At 35.9% G+C, this 22,076-nt stretch overlaps 2 protein-coding genes across 5 annotated transcripts; both read right to left on the reverse strand.

Moving 5' to 3' along the window:
* Positions 1–3,371: 3,371 nt before the first annotated feature.
* LOC137737158 (uncharacterized) lies at positions 3,372–7,838 on the reverse strand. Of its 2 annotated transcripts, none has more exons than XM_068476548.2 (8): positions 7,546–7,838; positions 7,072–7,201; positions 6,815–6,942; positions 6,392–6,530; positions 5,762–5,876; positions 5,231–5,294; positions 4,799–5,134; positions 3,372–3,711 (listed from the first exon to the last, which is right to left on the reverse strand). In XM_068476548.2, exons 1-8 carry the CDS (start codon positions 7,681–7,683, stop codon positions 3,706–3,708), a joined length of 1,056 nt encoding a protein of 351 aa, XP_068332649.2. In that variant the 5' UTR covers positions 7,684–7,838; the 3' UTR covers positions 3,372–3,705. The 2 variants fall into 2 exon arrangements, with proteins under 2 accessions (XP_068332649.2, XP_068332650.2); XM_068476549.2 differs by having other exon boundaries at positions 4,799–5,128; positions 7,546–7,815.
* A 3,374-nt stretch (positions 7,839–11,212) lies between these two features.
* LOC137737649 (putative ion channel POLLUX-like 2) lies at positions 11,213–19,943 on the reverse strand. 3 transcript variants are annotated; one of them, XM_068477191.2, is made up of 24 exons: positions 19,395–19,943; positions 18,188–18,264; positions 17,974–18,092; positions 17,362–17,648; positions 17,176–17,247; positions 16,341–16,416; positions 16,131–16,229; positions 15,897–16,051; positions 15,698–15,802; positions 15,442–15,528; positions 15,210–15,294; positions 14,976–15,123; positions 14,503–14,579; positions 14,330–14,410; positions 13,751–13,942; positions 13,546–13,659; positions 12,880–12,972; positions 12,637–12,760; positions 12,469–12,545; positions 12,272–12,319; positions 12,116–12,185; positions 11,947–12,020; positions 11,693–11,803; positions 11,213–11,617 (listed from the first exon to the last, which is right to left on the reverse strand). In XM_068477191.2, exons 1-24 carry the CDS (start codon positions 19,484–19,486, stop codon positions 11,501–11,503), a joined length of 2,580 nt encoding a protein of 859 aa, XP_068333292.2. In that variant the 5' UTR covers positions 19,487–19,943; the 3' UTR covers positions 11,213–11,500. The 3 variants fall into 3 exon arrangements, with proteins under 3 accessions (XP_068333292.2, XP_088538665.1, XP_088538666.1); XM_088682539.1 differs by having other exon boundaries at positions 18,188–18,307; positions 19,395–19,430; XM_088682540.1 differs by lacking the exons at positions 17,362–17,648; positions 17,974–18,092; positions 18,188–18,264; positions 19,395–19,943 and adding an exon at positions 16,916–17,024.
* Positions 19,944–22,076: the final 2,133 nt, after the last annotated feature.

Here is a 22,076-nt window from a genome sequence, read left to right on the forward strand (position 1 = left end):
GCAACAGTGCTGTTTATCCAAACTGAAGGTGCTCGCCGGGTGCCTCCACAATGCTGTTTATCCAAACTGAAGGTGTGTCGGCAGAAAAAGAAAAGGAAAAAATCTCAAGGTATTTGAGAGGTTTTGCGCAGGGCAATTGTATGCTGAATTGAAGGTCCTTTTTTGTTGCATGATTTCTTGTATTTATAGCACCCCATTCCTTGAGACCGAATTGCATCCTTATCTGGATTGGGAGTCCTTGTCCCGTTTCAACTCTACCTCGAACAAACCTACTCCCACTAGGACTTTGAACTTTCCCCTTTTCTGAGGCTTTATTCTTTGCCGGCTGGGAATCCTGGTCGCACCAGGGCTTCCTCGACCCCTTCTGTTTATCTGGACTACTTCTTACGATAGGAGTTGACCGACCCTGCCAACTGGCCCGAGATTTATCACTCGGCCCATAGCATTCAACACAGCCTTGGGCCGAGCACAACCTGCTGCTCGGCCCAACAATATTATTTTGGGCCCAAACAATATGATACAAAGTTTAACCATAAATATAAATATATCAAATGTAACGTTTCTAACACTAAATTAATATATTTTAAAAATAAAATTTAAATATGTTGATATGTAAACAATTTATATCTGAAATAATAATTTTCATTAAAATCTAAAGATCTTGATAAAAAAATTAAAAAAAAATAAAAATTTAATCAACACAATAAAAAATGAGAATCTAATTTCTCCTATAAATTATATATTCTCTGCAACAGTTCTCCCAACGCCAAAAACTAGAATTACCGCAACTAGCTAGCATCCCATTTGAAATTTCCAACAGGTTTCACATCAAACACGCATCTCACTGCATCTTTATCACCTGCCACACATATTCAAAATACAACTTTTAAACGGAAAAGTGTAACACATTTGGATAAACATGTAGTATTTTAACTCTTGCAAATCAAGAGAGGATTCTTGCCGGATCTTCTCTACGAAGATTCTGGAAATCTTCTAATTATATTTATTCATCTTATATTATGCGGTCAGTTTTCGTTTGATACTGTTTATATTCAATTTTAAATAAAAATTTTACAATAATTTTTTACTGCACATTGTACGATAAACAGATATGATTCAAGGATTTTCGGGATCCTCACAAAAAAAACCCATCGAGGATCCTCACTCTTGCAAATCACTTCATGTGTGTAAGTATCTCATGATATAAACCAATAACAGGCAAACCGAACCCTACCGATATATCACAGACACTATGCGATGGCCCTAAAACCTAACTAGTATAGTATTTTCGTGTTGCTCAATCAATTCCAATGGGGATTTTCTCGAAAAAGAAAGAACTTTAAAGAAAGGAGAAGAAAACATTTCAATGATTGCGTAAGGGAGGGGTTTCCATTTTTTTTTGGAAGCATATCGGCTCCTATGTTGCTATACGTATAGAATTAAAGTCAGTAACTAGAGCGATCGACGAAAAGGTGGAAGAGATTAGGCTAACAAGGAGGTAGGTAGTTACCTTATGACTAGTTTGTTTCATGATTTTTCTGTCAGGTTTCATCTTATTATGCTACATCTTCAAATTCTTTTAAGTTGGTTACTACAATTGTCGCCTTCTCTTTTATCTGATTAATTCAAAAGTAGCTTGGCTGGTTTTATCAATAGAGTGAAGAGATTCGAATTTAGAACCACATATGAATTTCCCACAATATCGATCCCCAGTGATTTATGATGAGGTTAATTCATCATATGACTTTCTTTATGAAGATCTTGTTGTACTACATCTAGTTAATCTTTAGTTTGCCTTGTCCAATTGGGGATTATTATCTAATAAATTAAAAGTGATTTTCTTCGCTTGAAATATGTATTGGTCCTTACAAACTGTTTGTGTGTGTGTGTGTGTAAGTGCTAATTATTGGCACTTCAAAAATGCAATTGTGTACGACAACTCACTCAAATTTTTTCTTTCCTTGTGGTCTTATAAATTTGAAGTGCATGTTAACAAGTTGTGTATTCTTTTTTTTTTTGGTCAAATGAAAGCTTCCTTAAAGACCTGAAAAGGGGCAGCAAGTACAAATAAAGGCTATGATAGCCCAAAGACAAAACTCAAAATAAAAAAGAGAGTGCAGTTGATTCAAACTAGGTAGTAGCGAAATACAGCCTAGACAATCGGATAAACACTACTGAACACCACTCAGGTGAAACAAAAGAGGGAGAGGCTAATAGTCCCGAGATAGCACCATAACCAATGAGGGAGGGGGCAAAGTTGCCCATGAGAGATTGCTCACACTCAAATCAGTTAAAGATGCAACCACATGAGCTGCTTGGTTGGTCGTTCTTGGAACCCAGTTCCACTCAACAAAAGCAAAGGAAGCCGCTGCCATACGAATTCAATAATTTGATATAGACACCATTGGTTGCGAAGGTTTGGTTTCCTCAAGCACTCGATGACCTTGGAAGAATCGTTCTCAATGATGATATGGTTGAAACATTTAGCTTTGGCAAATTTTAAACCCCCAAGAACAGCCTTTGCTTCGGTGACATCGAACGAGGATTGATGTGATTGTAAAGAAGCACCACCTAAAAATGTACCATTGTAATTGCGTGCAATAATCCCTGCATGGGCTTCACATGTAGCTCGACGATAACAAGTTGTGTAGTGTTAATAGCATCTTCCTTAAATTTATGTTCTCTCTCTTTAATTTTATATCCCAAGTCATGGATTTACACACATATGTTTATATATAGCATTAATAACATTTGACCTCGGCTTTTCCATGTGTCAACAGCTATCAAGAATTTTATGAACGTCATGGTCAAGACAAAGACGCATTTCTCAAAGAATTTGACAACTGGAAGCACTATGAGTACTGGTTCTTGTAGTCTAATTTTTGCTTATACTTTTTATGTTACTTCTTCTTTTACAAGCGACTTTTTGGGTATTCCTTCTGTTTCTGCACAATTCGTGCTCATAATTTGACATTATTCTATCTTTTCTTGCGTACTGGCCAAATTCAATGCGAAGAATACTATGTTTTAATTATGATAGTTTGGTTTTAAGGGTGAATGGTAAGGGTTTAGCACCCTACGAGTAACTAAGACTTAAATTAATTGTCAAAGGTAACTTGGGTTGGGCCAACCCGAACCCACTCATGTCAAATCCCAATTTTAAACCCGAAAGGGCAGTTTTTTTTTTTTTTTTTTTTTGTCATAACCTGCTCAAACCCAACGCAACGCCAAACCGGATATTTATTAGGTTGAGCTGTGTTGATGCTTTGTCCGCCCATACCTAACGAAACCCAACCCGATAAATCAACCCACCCGATTGTAGACGAAATCAACTGATGCACAATTACATCCAAATCCAACTGCCAACACCCTCCATAAAATTATTGAAGCTTCATATCTTCCGCAAGCAAATCCAGTACAAAGTATATCCATCCAAGGATTTTGTGATTCTCACTAGATCGGAAGTTTGTACAGTTGCAACAGAAACATTCTCAAGATAAATCGAGCCCAACTCGGAGTGAGTAGGCATGGAGTTATGACTGATCGTTACATTGAGCAGTAAGCACCGGTTTCCAACCAAAGACCGATACAAAAAGAAAATACACACTTCATTGTCGAGACTGAGCTGTAAGAATTTCGTATAACAACTCAAAGCCATCAAATCCTTAAAAGCAAAGGTCCGCATCCGCACCAAGCAACTTCCCCTCATCCCTGAAAATATACAAGTAGTTGGTTATGAAAAAGATGTTTACCAACTACAATACATCGTAAATAAATGGCATCAACTGTACAAAGAATACTAGTATGAACCAGACTTTTGAACACTACGAAGAGCAAGTACGAAGTCGGCTCTGAAATAAATAGAAGCAAGCATAGCACTATATTGAACACATCCCATAGCAGCCTTGTAGGACATAAGGATTCTACTCAATGAAGAAATCCACTTAGCATAGTATAGGTATTTAAATTAATGGTTATTTAATGATAAATGATGAATAAACAAACAAGGATTGTCCGTCATTGAATTGTACTTCAGTTTTCCAGCTTGAATAATTAGCTAAAATCAATCGGGCAGAGATATACATCCAACTTCTTCGAGTTAGCCAAAAAAATGCCTAGCCACTGTCATTATGCCTATCTAAGCGCGGACGTGCATCAATTGACTCAATTCACACCCTTTGGGGCTTAGTCTTGTCTGTGCACCCACTTTCAGCCTAAATCAACTCTTTTATGAGTTGTAAAGCTCATAAACTAATCATGAAAATAGGAAAATGCTTTGTCACCCTTCACAACACATATACACCAATATGGCATATGAACTTCATAAATCACAGGAACAAGGATGTGGCCAATTACTATCCTACCAGCCAATTTTGACACATTGTATTCAAGAACAATCAATCTCAAGGTAATTGTGCAATGATGGCCATATTTAGCATCCATGGAAACATGGCAAGGGTAGTAAGTTCCATATATGCGTGACTGACCCAAGAGGGCCAATACCTATACCCCAGTGTGGGATAAAGTGCGGGTACAAGAGCTCACTAGCTGAGGTATAAAAAGGAGTGATATTCTTATATAAGACACAAAAACAGATACTAAAACCAAGTAGCATTAGGTTCAATCAAGACCATCTACATGAGTCGCAAATTTCCTTACTTTTTTCATCATCTTTGGAGATTGCCATAGACAGACTTTTAAAAGCATTGTAACAAATTTTCAACCGAAAAGAAACTACAAACATCATGAACAGAAATGCAAAAATATAAACCATCCAACATTAACAAGTAACGCGAACCTGCTGCTTTTTCTTCTTTGGCCTCCTTTTTCTACGGGGCTTATGAGCATCAGAGTTGGAGCTCAAATTGCTACTTTGACCAGCAGTTGAATTAGAGGATCCCCTATCTTTGAAGGAAGTTTCACTTCTGCTACATGATGTATTGCTATTTGATGTATTGAAGGAAGTTCCACTTCTGCTATTTGATGTATTGCTCGATGTGGTCATTTCAGCAGGCTTTTTTGAGGAATTTTTGCTTGATGAAGGACCAAACCTTGACTGTGCACGAACTGAACTTGAGCGAGAATTGCTGGATGGCCGGGGTGGAGGCATCAAAGCTCTAGCAGAAATCTGTCGCTATTTAAGAAAGTTCAGGTGAGGAGGCAGAAATATAAACACTCAATAAGTACACATAGTTAATTACAGCAGTACAATAGTGAGAAGATGGGAAACCTGATTTCTCTCATCACTGGACATGCCAGAAGTTGCTTTTCCAGAAGCACTGGAAGCCTGTTCCCTGCAAAACAGATGACAAATTTAGAGGCAACTTCCATCAACGCAGACCATATTTCTAATAAACAGGTAAAACACATAAAAATGAAGGAACAGATTATATACTAAATCAAATTACAAGCAGTGGGCTCATGTTTCAAAAAAGTGATAATGATCGAAGTCCACAACAGTCCCCTAATTCATAAATAAGCTTTCTATTCCACTGAGTACTTACACTTTTTTTTTTTTTGGATAAATGAGAACTCACACTGTTTTGTTTTGATAAATGAGAACTTAAACTGTTAGTTCAACTAACCAATCAATGAGGGAATATTAACGCAGTCCATTCAAACAAAAACAAACATATAACCCTACCTTAAAACAAAAAGGTTCTCAAGAATAAATAATAGTATCTCACTCATAATTTTTATTATTTGTGCAAGAAACAATTTTATTGCTAAAAACTACAAACAGAATAAGATGGAAAAATACTTTGCACTCTTATCTGTCCATTCATCGTCTGCATCTGCTTCATCACTAGAACTCCCATTTAGGAAGAAATCATCTTCGCTCATATCCAGAAGCCCGTCGTCCTCACTCCCTGTTTCTGTAGGAATTCCAAGAACAAAAAACATTCTTGTCAGTGTAACAAAATAGTTCAATAATTTGCAACCCTCAGATTATGTTCATAATTGACAATTAAAAGAAGAAAAGAGACGTAAAATAAGCATCCCGCAGAGAAAACATAAAACATCTCCTAGATTTTTGAAAGAAAATAATAGCATGGCAGAAATGCGGAAAGCATAAGTTGGTAGATGTTTGTGTTTGATATGTTATCTTCCAGCCATTCTTACTTCTACTATTAACTTCATTTAAAGACTAGATGTTTTGCTAGGTATTTTCATCCGATATTTTCTTTCAAGTGGTATTTACCCTTTATAAATATTCAGATAAGTCTGCACCAAGTTAGGAATTCACCCTCAAACAACTTCAGAATACTAAAAAATATATTGATGCATAACATTAGGTAGTTATTGCTTATATAGAGGTTGTCTGACCTGATCTTATGAAGAATAACTCTACGAGAAAATTTCTCATGGAAGTGAGGCATAAAAGAAATACCTTCCAAATCCTTTCCGCTAGCTGCTGCAGCAACTATATTGGCCTTAATCTGCTTACGCAACTTGTTTCTCTTATCAATCACATCTGTATCTTCACCTCCAGTAAACAACGAGACATATTTTTCGGTCTTGGGAAAGAACTGAGGGTCAACAAATATCAGCCCTTTAGTTTGACATTATTGGAAACAACTACAGTGTTATTTCAAAAAACAATTCAAAGTCTGTAACAAGCAAAGTAACAAAAGAAAATGGCTCTTCTCCAGTAAAGCACAAGGTCAAGTAGAAGTTCACATTTCAAGTCAATATAAGCTTAAGATATTCTCATGAAAGAAGAAAAAATACCAAACTTCCAATTACAACTATCATATCAATGCACCGACATCAACATAAAAGCAGATAAACCAAGGGCCACTATATAGCTTACCCTAACATATTCAAGATCTTCTTTCAATTTGGAAAGTTGCAACAAAATCTCTGCATCTTGTGCCTGACCAGAAGAAGCACGTTGAAGTTTCTCCAGACGTCTTAATCTTCTCTCTATCTTTCTTCTCTCTGAAAAAGGTGCACGTTACTTTCACGACTCAAGCAAAACATGCACCACCAATGCAATTAAGCCGTACATCATGCAAGAATTCACCTACAAAATAACTAGAATAACAAATGGAATCCGTTCATTCATACCAAAAAACTTTATCTTCCTGTCACGCATAAATATTTTGCGTTCCACAGCGAGACGAGAATGAATCTCCTGCTGTTTCTTGAACCCTTCCAACTTCTTTTCCTGAGCCTCCCTAACTTCAGCTGGTAAATTCTTAGGAAAACAATCATCGTGTTAGGCATTTCACGATGATTATCACTTCATCAATAGATAAAACCACAAAGTTGCCGACTACAAATTTCTAATCTTGGCACATGAATACTAATTCAAGCGGTATTAGGTCAGACATTTTCCAATTCCTTCAAATTCCTCAGAAATTCAGTGTACTGTACACACTTTTGTCTATATATACACACAGCAGGGCTAGCGAAGAACTAGGTGATTGAAACCCCCAAACCGCACAAACCCTAACCCCAAAATCGACCACAACCGAAGCAAGGTCGAAATGGAAAAACAGATAAAGAGCTGGAGATTGAGAAGAAAGAGTGAGGGAGTACCTTACGGAGCATGCGCTCGATGGAGCGTATCTGGTTTTTGAGGGTGACCGACTTGGGCTTCTTCTCCGGCCCCAAGGCCGACTTGGACCGACGTCCGGCGGGGTTCACCCGCCGCTTGCTGTAGCCACCGTGAGCCATGGCGTTACCTCTCCAAATAATCGCCGAGGGCACGGACAGATGACAGCGAGCGCTTTCTAAGAGCAATTTGTTTTGTTGAGTTTTCTCTTTTTTTCCTTTCTTTAAAAAAATTTAAAAAAAAATTAAAAGTTGAGCCGAAATAAAATTTTCCTCGCGTTTGACCTAAATTCCATTTCGGACTTAATCCGCCGTCTCATGCAGAGGTGAGGAGATGTATTCAATTTAGAATTTGAGGTACTTTAATGGATTTATAAATTCATGAGTTTTTATGTAGTTTAATTGATTTGTAGAGATTTCATATAAAATTTTGATTCAATTTCTTAAAAATCTTATAGAGAGCAGTGAGCTTTGTGGATGCTTAAAATACACTACGAAATCTCTTCAATTTCCTTTAATTCCTCAACTTTCTCAAATTCTTTAAAATCAATTTATAATTGAATACACCTGGAATGTTATAAACTTCTTTAAAATCCTAATTAAATACATCCGGATTTCTAAGGATTTTAATAAATTATCTTAAAATTTGTTAGGATAAAATTGGCTATTCCTAAACAAAACGCCTGAGTCTGTAATCTTAGACTAGTGCTTGTTTTCAGTTGTAATTATTTTAGTCTAAATTTGTCTCACATCCTCTCGATCACAAAATGATAAACGTTTTCAGAGACATTCACTCACGTAAATTTGGCATGCATATTCATATAGTCTAAATTTGCATTCAATGGGCCATTTAGTTTAACTATGCTTTAGTTTAAGCCCATAATTTTAAGTCAGCATAAAACCCTAGCATATATATGCATATATACCTTTGGGATCCTAGTCTTGCCGCATAACCTTGTTTTACTTTTAAGAATTTAACTTGATGTTAATGTCTCGGGTTTTGCATATATATCCCTTCACCTAGTTATCTCATGATATCTTAACTGGTAAGTGATTAGGTCTTATTAGGCTTGTGGCTCACGCGTATATGATAGGGATAAGAGAGTCTAGCTGCTGCACATATAAATAGAAGTCCTAGTTACCTGGTTGGGGGCTGCCGCATAACACAGACTGGTTAACAGAGCATCAGCACCAAGTGAATATGTTTTTATGTTTTGTTTGCCGCATGCATTAGATCAGTTTAGAGTTTTTCCTACTGCTGCTGCATATGCATTTAGGTTGTTTCCGTATGATATAAACACTAGGAGCAATGCATTAAACAGATAGAAAATTCATGTGACGCATGCCCTTGGGTTAAGTCGGTTTATATTTTCATCTTGATGAATCAGAGTGTTTTTTAGTTTGCTTTTAACACATGATATATCTTTTGAAAGCAAACGTTTGTTAGCAGCCCTAAGTGCAATGAGAGTTATTTTTCGTTTCAGAAAAATCAGTTTATTGCCAAGTGTTTTTCAAAGAAAATATTAGTTTTTGTTCACTAATTTTTCATGCGCTTCAATTGAAATCAATTATGAAAATGTGCCTTGTGATTTTCATAATTGGTTGATTTCCAAAAAACATTTCATTACATACATTTTGCATGATCGAGTTAGTATCTTGCAAAGTTCGAGGAGACAGTGATTGACGGCTGCGTTATTGTCATGCCACTTCCACTCGAAGACTAAAGAGAGATCGAGTAGCAAAGCGCGGAGACAAAACTGCCTACTAGTATGCGTGTCTAGTTGATGAGTTTTGTAAGTCTTTCTGTACTTATTTCTCTTAGTGTTTGTCCTAGCTTGGGAGCCCGAGGATTTTCCCAGTGGTGGGTTTTGCCTCGTTAAATCCTACATCCTTGTGCATTTTTTATTTATCGTTTTAATTGCATATGAGTATGATAGTTTGATATGTGATGTGAATGTGAATTTAATTTGAGAACTGAAAATTAAATTGAAAATTGAATTGGATTTTTAAGTTGGAACCTATTCACCCCTCTCTAGGTTAAACTAGTACCATCCTAGAACTTTCAAAATTCTAATTGAATACACCTTAAATTTCAGATAATCACTTAAATTATGGTTGAATACCCATATATTCATTAAAATAATTAAAAATCCCTCAAAATCCAATTGAATACACCCACCTAAACATAGCATTCAGTAACCATGCTTAAACTTTCTTGATATTTTATTATTTTTAAGTACACACTTTATATTTATCTGCAATACTTACGTGTTTAATATCATCATTATTTTGACGGTTAAATGTTCGTTGTATTAAACACATATAAATATTATGGTTAGTTTCGTTTATTTAGAATTTGGCTACAATACTAAGATATTTGTTAAACTTGTCGTTTAGTACTATGATTTAGTAGCATTTTTCTTTACTTGTGAGTGAGATGTCTTATATTCGAATCTTATAAATGGTGAATTCGCAACCAATTTATATAAAAGAAATACATTTGTTAAAATTAATGAAACCACTCATTAATATTTATAATTCTTTAAATGAAATTTTGGGTAGTGTTATCCACACCCCTATTTTTACTTCTCACATACTCTCTCAATTTTCAACCGTCGGATCGAATTAATTGATGAAGATCAATGATTAACAAGAGTGTGTGCGGCCACTTAGTACTACGGTCTAGTGGTATTTCTTTTTACTTGTAAGTGAGAGGTCTTAGGTTTAATTTTTGCCAAATGCGAAGTTGAACCACATGATTATGACAAGCCTATTGTAAGGTTTAGCTCACTCCTTTTATCATTAGTGTAGATACTATTGTTTGTTAAAAATAAAAATAAAAACAGAAGGTGTGTAGAAGGTAAAAATACCCATGAATAGCACTACCCTAAACTATCCAAGTACTTTTTTAATATAAATGTACCAATCAACCGAGTATGTATTATTAATCATATTTATATGAGCTGCCAAACAATTTCATAGTGAAATTATTTCAAGCGGATTACGATATACGAATTGAATCCCTACAATAAGCATCATATCATTGTGAAACCTTGGAATGCTTAAAATTTTCATTAGTAACGACGTTCTTTAATCGTATTTTATTGTTTTATGTGGAATTTGATCGAGTATTATAAGCAAACAGCTTAATTGTATTCTCAAGAACCCGGTATCGTTCTTAACACATGTTACATTACATATGGTCTTATTTGAGATTTGAGAATATGGTGGTGCATGGATCAAGCATTCAGATTTGGATCACCCTTTGTTATGTTGCTCGGACTCAAAATGTTCTCTTACTCATCTGATAACCAAGGAATTCATAATCACTCACATTTGGCTTTGATACCAAACGTTGAGATTAAATGAACGTGTTTTTATTGTTTTAATCTCAATCCTTGGTATCAAATTTAAAGGGCAGTAACCATCAATCCTTTGTCATCAAATGACCAAAAGAACGAGACTCTATTCAGACTTTGATCTATTGCTAAAAGAGCATTATACAAGTGGCCAGCTATAATTAACTTCTTACTAAAATGCGTACCTTACGGCATACTCAACCCACAAACTTAGGACGTCTTCCAGCGTTGGAAAGAGACATATTACTAGAACAGTTAGACGAAACTGTAAATTTCGAACACAAGGAACAATATCAAGGTATAATTAATATGGCTAACAATGCTTATTACTGTTAATCCATATTTTCTTTATTGGACAAATTTCCATGAATTAGTGTGGTGTCTGTATCAATGTTACGGTCTTAACACCAGAAGAGAGGCTAATACTGCAAAAGAAAGAAGCTAAAACAGTCTCTTCACCAATTTGCTAGTTTAATGCCGGTTCTATGGTCAAGCCCGGAGAACACTTTCACTGTCAAAACATGAGTACTTCCATTTAGCATGGGATTCAAACTTTCACGAGCAAAATTTGGGCGGTTGTTTCAACTTGATTGGTTCTCCAGAATGATAGGTTGTTCTCCTTCAAGTTCGGATATAACTATCAACGAATCTGTCAACTCAAGGGAGAGGGGTTCGGACTTAGGAACTGGATTAATAACCTGCAACATGGCATAAGAGACGAATGAGAAGTCTGAAGCAATTTAAGAGCCGAATCCACATCAAGACCTTTTTACCTTCTTGTTGTTTTTCACATAACCTATCGCCACTTCTTTCCGCAGTTGTGCTCTTTCAGAAAGCTCAAAGAATGAAGGGTTCTCTCCTTCTTTAATGTAGAGGCTGATATCCTGTTGTAACAAAGCAGGCAAAGTTTAGATATACAGTTTAATGGATATCCAATCCAAATCCTCTAGCCGAAAATACAAAAAGGACAATATCCAATCGAGATCAACATCATAACATATTAAAATTGAGGATTCGAGGCACTTACCTTTACATATATTTCATCACCCTGTGCATTTAGAATGTCTTTCCACACTTCGTTTAGTTCACTGTTCTCAGCAACTGTTAAGCACAAAGAAATCATTTACCCGTTATAATATTTTGGAATAACCATATAATATGTTGTGAGAGCTAAATCTAGTACAAGGATTCAAGACCTTGAGCTGTTACGAGGCTCATTACTTCCTCTGCGGCAATGTAAGTCAGGGACGGCTTAATTCTGGTGATCTGCAGTGATTGTGGGTGTATAACAATCAATACCATTGAATATCAACAGAAATAATAAACAGTGACAAAAGTCTGTCGGCGTTTACTTGTTTGCCCAATTTCGAGTCCACGATCTCTGCAACTAGATTCTGTACCTGCAAAGCACCACCTTGTTACTTTTGCTCTAGGTGACGATTATGACTAAGTTATTGTGAAAACTATTCAATTAATTAAACTCTGAGTTTGAATTTTTACAAAATTGGAAATGATGATTGATGCTGTTATTTATTTGAACTTGACCTACCTTTACACCAAGTTTGTTGCAAATATTTTCAGCAAGAAGAAGAGAATACGCAGATTGCTTGTCTGCCCTGGTTGGATCTGAAGAGAGGGTACTTCAACGCAAATTGACCAAAAGCTAATTGAAAACAACATAAAACCAAGAAAAAGGGAGGAATTCATGTATGTTCACCTCCAAGAAGCCATTCCCTATCAGATATTACAACGACCGACAAGGGAACATCTTCATTCTTCAATGAATTTTGGATATGCACTATGGTATCTTGTAAGGTTTCAAAGTTCATTGGATTTCCAATCTGCATGGAAAAAAATGGAAATTTATAAGCGGAAAAGGAAACTGCCCTGCAAAAATATTATAGAGAAAGAAAAGAAACACCAGAAGGTACTACTCTAGGTTGAAAGAAAGATTCAGTACCCGATGAGAAACCTTGACATGTTTGAGTTTTCCTTGATCAGAAACTTGTCTTGTCCTCTTTCTGTCCACTAACGGTACATCTGACAAAATTTCCTGCATGCATAAAGATGATGAATTGTGAGTCACCAATGCATGTATGTCTAGAAACTTAGTCTAGGTGATCAAATGAAAATTATGTTTAATCAAGTGTCAAATTTCCTGCACATATAAAACAATGATTCCTGGTTGTGCAGACAAAAAAAATCTATTTTTCTCAGTCCCTATCATGCGTCCTCAAGGTGAAGAAAAATTCCTATAATCCGTTAATTTCCTGCAATAACATCCCAATTGATTTATTGGCAATTTCGCCGCCTGCACGTTACTTTGAAGTACCTGGCAACCACTTAATATAACCACCTCTCCATGTTACATCACACATGTACTTGCACAAGTAACAATTTACATCCTTTACTAATGTTTTACAGATCAGGGCAATTGATTTATTAGATATTTCACTGCCTTCCGTTACTTTGGAGTCTTACAGCCACTTAATATAACTACCTCTTCAAGATTCCATCACACATGCAATTGCGTAAGTAACAATGTACTTTTACTATTGTTTTACATTTTAGGGAAATTGCTGAATATAGGATCCACAACAAGAGTTCCAAGCGAATTAGAACATACCACGACACTGCCAGGTCCAAGATAATTGTCATATTCTTCAATCATCTCTATGATGTCGGGGCGCCATCCAAGCAGAAGGATAAATTCTTTTGGTCCCAGATTATAGTCTGAGGCCTGCATTAATAAGAAAAAATTATTCAGATTGGAGACCAAATCTATCAAGCCCTGGTGACCTTCAAGCAATTATGTCTTAGTCAAGTTGCACCTTAGAGCCTGGTTTCTTGGGACGCCTGACAATGTTCTCAAGTCGTGTTTTCACCAGTTGCAAGGCATGCGGGTGAGTACCCCCGTTTGTTTCTAGATCATCCAAACTTTGATCAGCACCAATTTCTTTGACAACATTCGAATAAGTAACATCTGGTGTCTTACTCCCATTAACAGGTGCAATGAATAATACCTACATGAGGAAAGTGCACAACGATAGGAACTCATAAATAAAAACATGACCCATTCAGTCAGCAAAACAACAAAAAGCAAGTACTAAAACAAATGAAGCAGTCACAGAGTGAATCCGCTCAGGTTCCCATGATCATCTTTGTTTCTTTCTTCTATTTTGCAATTATCAAATTTTACTACATTTTTGTCTAATTGTCTGTTCACAATAAATAAAAACAGGAACCGCGAAAGTAAACAATCCAACCAACCATCAGTGTCTAGAGATATTTACAAAACAAAATTTTAACAAACATTGTGTTCATGATTCCATTTTTCACAAGTCAAAAGAAATATCAAAGTTATTGGTGCTTGTTTTAGTGCAAATTAAAAAAGTAAGAACTTCTCATACTTTGTCAGTTTCCTGCAAGATTTCACTGTCATTGGGGTGGAAGTCTATCTTCCCGTTCCTATAAAGCCCACAAACAACTGCCTGAAAGGGATATCGAGTCAGAGAAAAATTCTCAATCAGCCAACCGCTATAAGTTCTTCACTAGCAGAATTACATTTGACAGATGGTGTTACCTCTTGAAACCCATGTCGTAATCTCCTATACTTGAGCCCTGCTAGACTTGGGAAACTGCAAAGATTAAATACATTTTCTGCACTGAGTGGAAATAACATCAATTAGTGTGCCATCTCAGAAATGATTAGAGAGATGGTTCCATTTGCCTAATAACCAATATGATGTAAAAATAACCACCGCAGTAAGAAACAATGCATGACTTGGGTTGACAGGTCTAAGTTCTAGTTACCACCGAAAGATTTCAAATTGATTTATAAGATGGGCTCAAAGTTTCAATTTATTACACATCTGATAAAATGGGAGAAATTATCAATACAGCAATAACATTTCATCTTTAACTTTGCAATTGTTGGATTTAAATCACATATCCTTTTGGTAATACATATAGTATTAATATTGAGGGTTCAAAAGAATTTCATAAGCATCATCACGAGAAAACCAGTTTTAGTTCAAACAGACGCTTGTAGCATACTTCGATAATTAAGCAAGTGCCTGTAGATCTTTATGAGTCCCTTTTGACGAGAACATTGTACAAATAATTTTGATGCACCATTTTCCACAGGCTCTACTTTTAACCCTGAGATCGACTTTAAGAGTTCACATGTATTGGAACTTGAAACCTGCATTCATTGGGCACGGAAAATTTAACATGATTTTAGCAAACTTCGTAACAAAGTTCAGTACGAAGACTAGATTAGTGATATACCTCAACAACTGTGGGGACAGATTCCATGTTGGGAATAGGTTGAAGAGCCAGAACAGACAAAAAAGCATCAGTGTCAACTTCGTACCTAAACAGATGAGGATGTGAAGTCAAAACACATTTGAGAGATAAGAAATTTCTAATATACTAGGAAATTCCAAAGAAACTTTGTCGAAAACCTTGTATACTGTAGTATAATTTCTCATATAGAAGCAAAAGTAGATCAAGTTCTCACCGGTCTCCCTTTGTTGGCAGTATAATTATTGCACGTGCCTTGTTGGCAGCGGCTCTTTCAAATGATTTTGTTAAACTAAGGCTGCAACTGTAAGAGTAGAGCCTCAAAGTAAGAATCAGAAGCACACAAAGTCTCAATTTTATTATCAAATCCAATTACACATGACATCATTTCTTACTGATAATTTTTTATTTTATTGCACTGAGGCCTTATAAAATCAGACGCAGATGAGTTAGATGATTTCTTATAGTCCTACCTCTTTGTAAGGATATCAATGTGTATAAGATCTTTCGCTAAATTGTCCGCGAGCTTGTCCATCTGCTTTCTTGGGAGATCGGACATAAGAAGAATTCTCTGCCTCCTGTGACATATAAGCAAGACAACAACACAATCCAGTAATTTTACCACACAATCCTGATATTAAAAACTCCATTCAAGTACAAAAAATAGATTACCTAGCTGTAGCAGTACCTAAGCGGACAGCAAGTTCATGATACTTGTTTAGTTGCTTTAGTATGAAGGAAAGATGACTGTTCACTCCACAAATAATGATATGATCAGTCTCCAGAACTTGCATTTGTGCGCCTTCTTTTAGTCTGTACATATTGTTCTGAGCAAATGATGGCCATAAGGATGCCATTTACATATAAGTTAGATGTAAGATAATGTTCCACAATCCAATAACTTACCCTGAACTGTTCAGTCATTGTGCTCAACAAGCGAGAGTAAAATAATATGCCCCATATTGCAAGAACAAAACCAATAACACGTTCAATGCGTGTTCTTTGCTGCAGTGTATATTTTACAATGCATGTTATTTAGAATCATCCAAGAAAATACAGAATTAGTGAAAACTTTTAGAATGAACAAAATTATAAAATTAGGAAGCGAAATCACACTTTTAAATGTGTCGATGATGAGCACAGACATGCCCAAGCCTCCCAGAAGCAGTCCTCCAAAGACTCATTACTACCCCTGTGTAATTTGAAATGCATCCGGATTGTAAACAAACATGAGGAATTTATTCATTTGATACAAATACTATTAAAAGACTGCTTAACCGTTAGAATATCAAATATTTGTCAGCCCACATTGTAACACTTAAATTTTTCGGAATAGTGTGGTAACAACAAACTTTATCATGGTATCAAAGCAGGAATTCCTGGTCAAATCCTGCAAGCGTAACCAATATAAGTTGAATTCCACATGTTGGGCTTTAATAGTGAAGAGAGGCCCGCATTTGACGGGGAGGTGTTAGAATACAAAATAATTGTTGGTCTAAGATGCTGAGACCCTTCTGAAGAAGAAGGCAAGAAAATGATGAAACCATATTGTTTCAGATGGACCCCAAATGCTTAAGCTGTTAGGGAATTGGTCAACAATGTATATCAATCTAACACTGTCCCTCACACGAACGCGTTCTTTCTTTGTATGTTAAAATCAAACAAAAAGAAAAATATAGCTGAAACCCCACCCTGCACCAAAGAAGTGGGGAATGGATTGAGGGTTCCGCATCCAGTACCCCCTGCTAGGCTGCTACCACCAAAGCTCTGATATGGTGATACCATATTAGAAAACTTCAGCTGTTATAAATGGGCCAACAATTGTATCAATCTGATAGTCTAGACATGAGGAAAAAAAAAATGCTATTTAATGAAATACGATAAAGCAACATGAGGCAGAATATGCCAGAGAAAGTAATTCGAACTGCTCTTAGAAAGGATTATAGGTTACCTATACTTGTAGAATAGGAAACCACCAATGACAACAAATGAGAAGCATGCTACCAGGAGCACCAGAAAGAACCTAAAAAACATTTACAAAAGAACTTAGCTAAATGAGAACATGGACCAAACAAATTACAAGCATGAAATGATAGATATAGAAACCATGCAAAGCTCCATCTGATTCTTCACTTACGTGGCAACATTCTTTTCAAGTTGGATGTTAAATAGATACAGTAACCGTGCAAAGCTCCATTTAATGTCTCGAAATGAAGGAAAAGACACATCCAACCGAAGAGGTACAGGTTTATTCAATGAATTAGAAACAGAGGCAAAGGGCAAGGCGGCAGCCCCAAAAGTTTGAATGATAGAGGGAAGTTTTCCTTGGACGATCTTAATGAAAGTATGAAAAACATTTGACTGTCCTAGCCTAAATGAGAAATATAACGACAGCAATCCCATCGTGACTTTAGCTACGAGAACCTGCATATACAGAAAATTCTGTCAAGAAATTTACTAAATACTAGAAGTGCCATGACATGAGTCAAATGCAAGATCTGAAGTTATCATGGATACAAATACTTGATAACAGAGAGTAAACAGGTGAAACCACTAAATAGAGGAACATCGAAAGGGGTTTAAGCTGTTATCCGATTTAATCAATTCTAATTCAAGATATGTTCTTTTTCAGATTTTTAAAAAAAAAAAAAAAAAAAAAAAAATTACAATCTCTTATGCAGATTCATCCATCTAATGCTCTTGTTAGAAATTAAACAGATAAATAAATAAATTTCCATCTAATGCTCACCTGAGAAATATTAATTGGGTCTGTATTAAAGAGTTGGTCATTCAAATCATCTGCAACATTTATATACACAGTGGAATGTAGCTTATTTTCTGCCCTTTGAGAACTGGCCTCACATTTCGCTGTAAAAAGAATAAACGTAAGTAAAACATGAAAGAATGTTAGTTATTAATACCTTGCTTTCACACAGGATAAAGCATACATACAATATTCTCACCTCTGTTGTGTACTATGAAACTACTTGCATGTAAAGACGAAGATTTGATCCACCAAAATTGGCATGGCATTAATTTCCTGGTAAGTATCATCAACGTTAGCATCATATGGCTCGTCTACACTAAAATTCAGGATAACTGTACTTCAACACTTGCCCCATGTATGTATCATACAGTACATTGCCCAAATACAGACATCAGCAAATGTACTCCAAATTATAGTTTCCCTCAGTTACAAAATATGGTATTATCACAATATGCTTCAGATAGAAGTCGGAAGCTTTTTATACATAATACTATATGCTGCATTCAAAACTTAAATGTTGATAATCCTGCACCTTGGTCCCGTACCTGCCTAACAGTTTATAAGGATTATGAAACGGAGCTCAGCCAGGATAACTTATGTATACGGCATCAGACATCAACTAATTTTCATTAGTAAATTCCTACTCTACAGGAAGAACGCATAGTTTTAAACAAGCAACTCATGCGAAAGCCATTTATTACTACTTTAAGTAGACCATTTCATTGAAGATACGCATGACAGTAAAATTTGAGCCAAAGTATATAGAATCTCAGAAATTCAGTATGCCGGTCTGAAGAGGAAAGGCGAATCAAACCCTGAAAAATTCCTCATGAAAAGTACTCATCTTGATCACTCCCTGTCCCCTAGCACCGTACTTCCTCTCCATACACGGCCCCTTTGTCTACCAACAAGTTCACACTTCCAACAAAGAATTGGCACTACCCAATTAGTTAAAAACCCGAAATCTCTCGGTTCACATTACAATCAACAGTTCACAATTTCAAGCCCTAGCCAGTTCACAAATATCTAAGAAACACACGAAGATTAACCCAAAAACAAAGCTTCAAAAATTACCACCAACCAAATGCCCCAAATTAGTTTGCTTTCATGACCAAGAGTGTAAACCTTGGACCAAATTTGGAGGCTAAAGAATCTAACATTCGAATTCAGAGACGAAAATGCAACTCGAACTATAGTTGAGGACGATTTCTACAATTAAGCCAGATTAGTGTGGGCAGAGGGCACAATATAGCATTATTAGTCCATAAACCAATCAATAAAATAAACCCTTTGATCTTGAATGCGAAGAAAACCCATATGAATGCCAATGCCAATGCCATACAAACAACCAAAAAAATCAATCACTTTTGGTAATTGAAAAGATGAAATGAAATTCTGAATACCTTTTTGGGGAAGAAAAACGGTGGGAGATCGGAACCCGAGGAGGCAAAACGCCGAGCTGCAATCTGTGCAGCTGACTACTCAATGGAACCATGTTTGTTACAGTCAGCCAGGGATGTTTTTTTCTGGAGTTTCGAGGTTTCAGAAGAAAGAAAGAAGGAAACAGGGGCCCATGAGAGAAACAACAGAAACTTTAAACAAAACAAGTGGAATTTTGGAAGAAAAAAGAAACAGAGAAAAGTGGGGAAATCATGAAAATTTGGGATTTTTCGGAAAATCCGACGTGGACAACCTTGTCCCTCCCCGAAAAGTCATTTCCTTTCCTTTGCACGCTTGCAACTACAGTGGATAGTCGCTGTCCAACCCTTTGTCGTCGATTGTTCATTGTTCATCAACAAGAACACCAAAAGTCTAATATTTCATGGAATTTCTGTTTTATTAGGATTGCCAACAGTGGTTCTTAATTTTCGTATTCCGATCTCATCAACAGCAATCAAACAATACATCAGCGTCTCACATGAATAAAATAATATCCGAACTTGTTAGGGTATGATTGGCTTCTCCTTGCATTTTGTCTATTTCACGTGTTATCGACATTCTAAAAACGTATGTTTTTAATTGGAGATCAACACGTGTTGATGCACAAAATATAATATATTTTGGAACAACGTAAAGTGTCAAATTGTAACATTCACAAGGTTGCTTCGGTAAAGTGTAGGTAATATGTAAAAAGATAGAGATAAGAAAACAATATACAAGATATATATGGTTCACCATAAGTTAGGTTACGTCCACGAGGATAATAGAGTTCTCTTTAATAATATAGAGTTTACATAACGCAAAGATTCGAACATAATCATCATTAGTAAGTTTTAATAATGGGTTAAGTGGAATAACGTCATTATTCATTAGTTGTGGGAGAATGGTCTCCTTTTATAGTTGAGGAGAGTCACACGCTTTTGTCCGAGATCGATGTGGGACTCTATGAGCTTTATTGTGATATTAACATGTGTCGCTTTATGATTGGTTTTCTGGTTTGAGAGAAACTCTTGTACTTCGGCAGTAGTGCGGCTAGTGCCTCAACACAAATCCTTCAATAGGGCTCTGAAGGTATAAAATTGATTGGTACTTGATAATTTTGGAACTGATAAAGTATGATACAAACAAAACGCAAATAGGCTATGATACCACGAAGGATCCTAAAACTAATTTAACAGTAGTGGATGTAATTCAACTCAACTCCAACCACATGGTTGGCAAGAAAGTTAGAATGCCTACTTGGACGGAAAAGGATCCAAGTATAACTTTTTGTAATATAAATCGACTTTATATGAACAATTTTTACCGATGAAACATGAAAATTTATGGAGGGGATTGACATGTCCTACATCTATGCTACTATTATTTTTATAATGTTGAAGGTATCTCACAATAATGTCACCAATATGAGTATATAGTCAATTACTAGCTCGTATGGTTTGAATACACATCAATTCTCGAGCCATGCTATTATCTACCACATTCAAATGGGTTTGAGGTTGAATCATATCATTTTTTTTTATCGGTTTTTTTTTTTCAATGCAAAGCAAAGGTATACATAAATAAATAAATAAATAAATATATATATATATATATTTGTTAAAAAAAACAACAAAAAACAAAAAAAACAAAAACAAAAACAGAAACTTGCAATTTTTTTTTTTTTTTTTCATCCCAAAAGCCCCTTCCATCCCTTGGATAGATAGAGAAGAGGTAGAGCTTTTGGTTTGTCATGTTGTCAAAGAGTTGAATTATGATTTTTCCTATTGTCAAAGAGTTGGTGACATACTAATTTCTCTTTCCATGTAGCCCGAATACCAGATGAGACGGTGGGCATACTTTTGGCACTTGAATTAAACAACACATCAAAGCAGAGCCAATGGGCCCAAAGAATGCATATGTGGTAGTTCAAATTCGGATTGAAAAGCTCCAATTCTTTGCTCACTTTTCACTAAATCAACCTTTTGGAGTTTCTATACTACTATTTAAAAACTAATTCTATGTGTGACGCGTAGTAAGAGACTAGTGATCACTTAGTGAAGACAAAATGACGATGGAGAACAAAGACAACACTAGAAGCAATGAAAGTGGGGCAGGTGGGGATGCTAAATCTAATTGTCCTGGCGTGAAATATGTCAGCCAAAGTTGCGTGGTTGAGAAGCTTGAAACAAAGTACTCAGGCATGCACATCAGTACTAGTAAACATGACCCAGTTGTCCCAGGTTTGGCTTCATAAAAACCAATTCACTGGTCCGATCCCAGACCTCTCAAAGTGTGAAACTTTGTTCGATCTCCTTCTTCAGCTCTTTCTCCCTCTCCTGTGGCACAAATTGGACTTTAAATCAGGTTTCCACGTTTGCCACATCATCTTTTAACAGTTAATTTAACGAAGTGATTAACGGTTGTACGAAATTAAACTAAAATAATAACTAATTTATAAGATTGAAATGTTTTAGGAATAATTCATCGAATTTCTTAAATCCAAACTAAAATAATAACATCCCTTTCATATGATTTCCTAATACATATAGATATATTGACTTTACATAAAATTATAATTTACCCTAATAATTTCTTTAGTGCATGTATTGTTGGAGAAGGAGATTTAAACTTGGCACGTCTACAAACATTGCAAAAGAAAATAC

Source organism: Pyrus communis, chromosome 13, assembly GCF_041283825.1.
Source record: "Pyrus communis isolate YQ-2024b chromosome 13, ASM4128382v1, whole genome shotgun sequence".
Lineage (NCBI taxonomy): Eukaryota > Viridiplantae > Streptophyta > Magnoliopsida > Rosales > Rosaceae > Pyrus > Pyrus communis.

Coding starts and splice junctions, on each gene's coding strand:
- LOC137737158 (XM_068476548.2), bottom strand. CDS start 7,683: ATGGCTCACGGTGGCTACAGCAAGCGGCGGGTGAACCCCGCCGGACGT. Junction 5,877..6,391: donor TAGCGGAAAGGATTTGGAAG/GTATTTCTTTTA, acceptor GAATTCCTACAG/AAACAGGGAGTGAGGACGAC. Junction 5,135..5,230: donor CCAGTGATGAGAGAAATCAG/GTTTCCCATCTT, acceptor TTTCTTAAATAG/CGACAGATTTCTGCTAGAGC.
- LOC137737649 (XM_068477191.2), bottom strand. CDS start 19,486: ATGGTTCCATTGAGTAGTCAGCTGCACAGATTGCAGCTCGGCGTTTTG. Junction 17,649..17,973: donor ACCCAATTAATATTTCTCAG/GTGAGCATTAGA, acceptor CTGTATATGCAG/GTTCTCGTAGCTAAAGTCAC. Junction 15,803..15,896: donor TTAGGTACTGCTACAGCTAG/GTAATCTATTTT, acceptor TATATGTCACAG/GAGGCAGAGAATTCTTCTTA.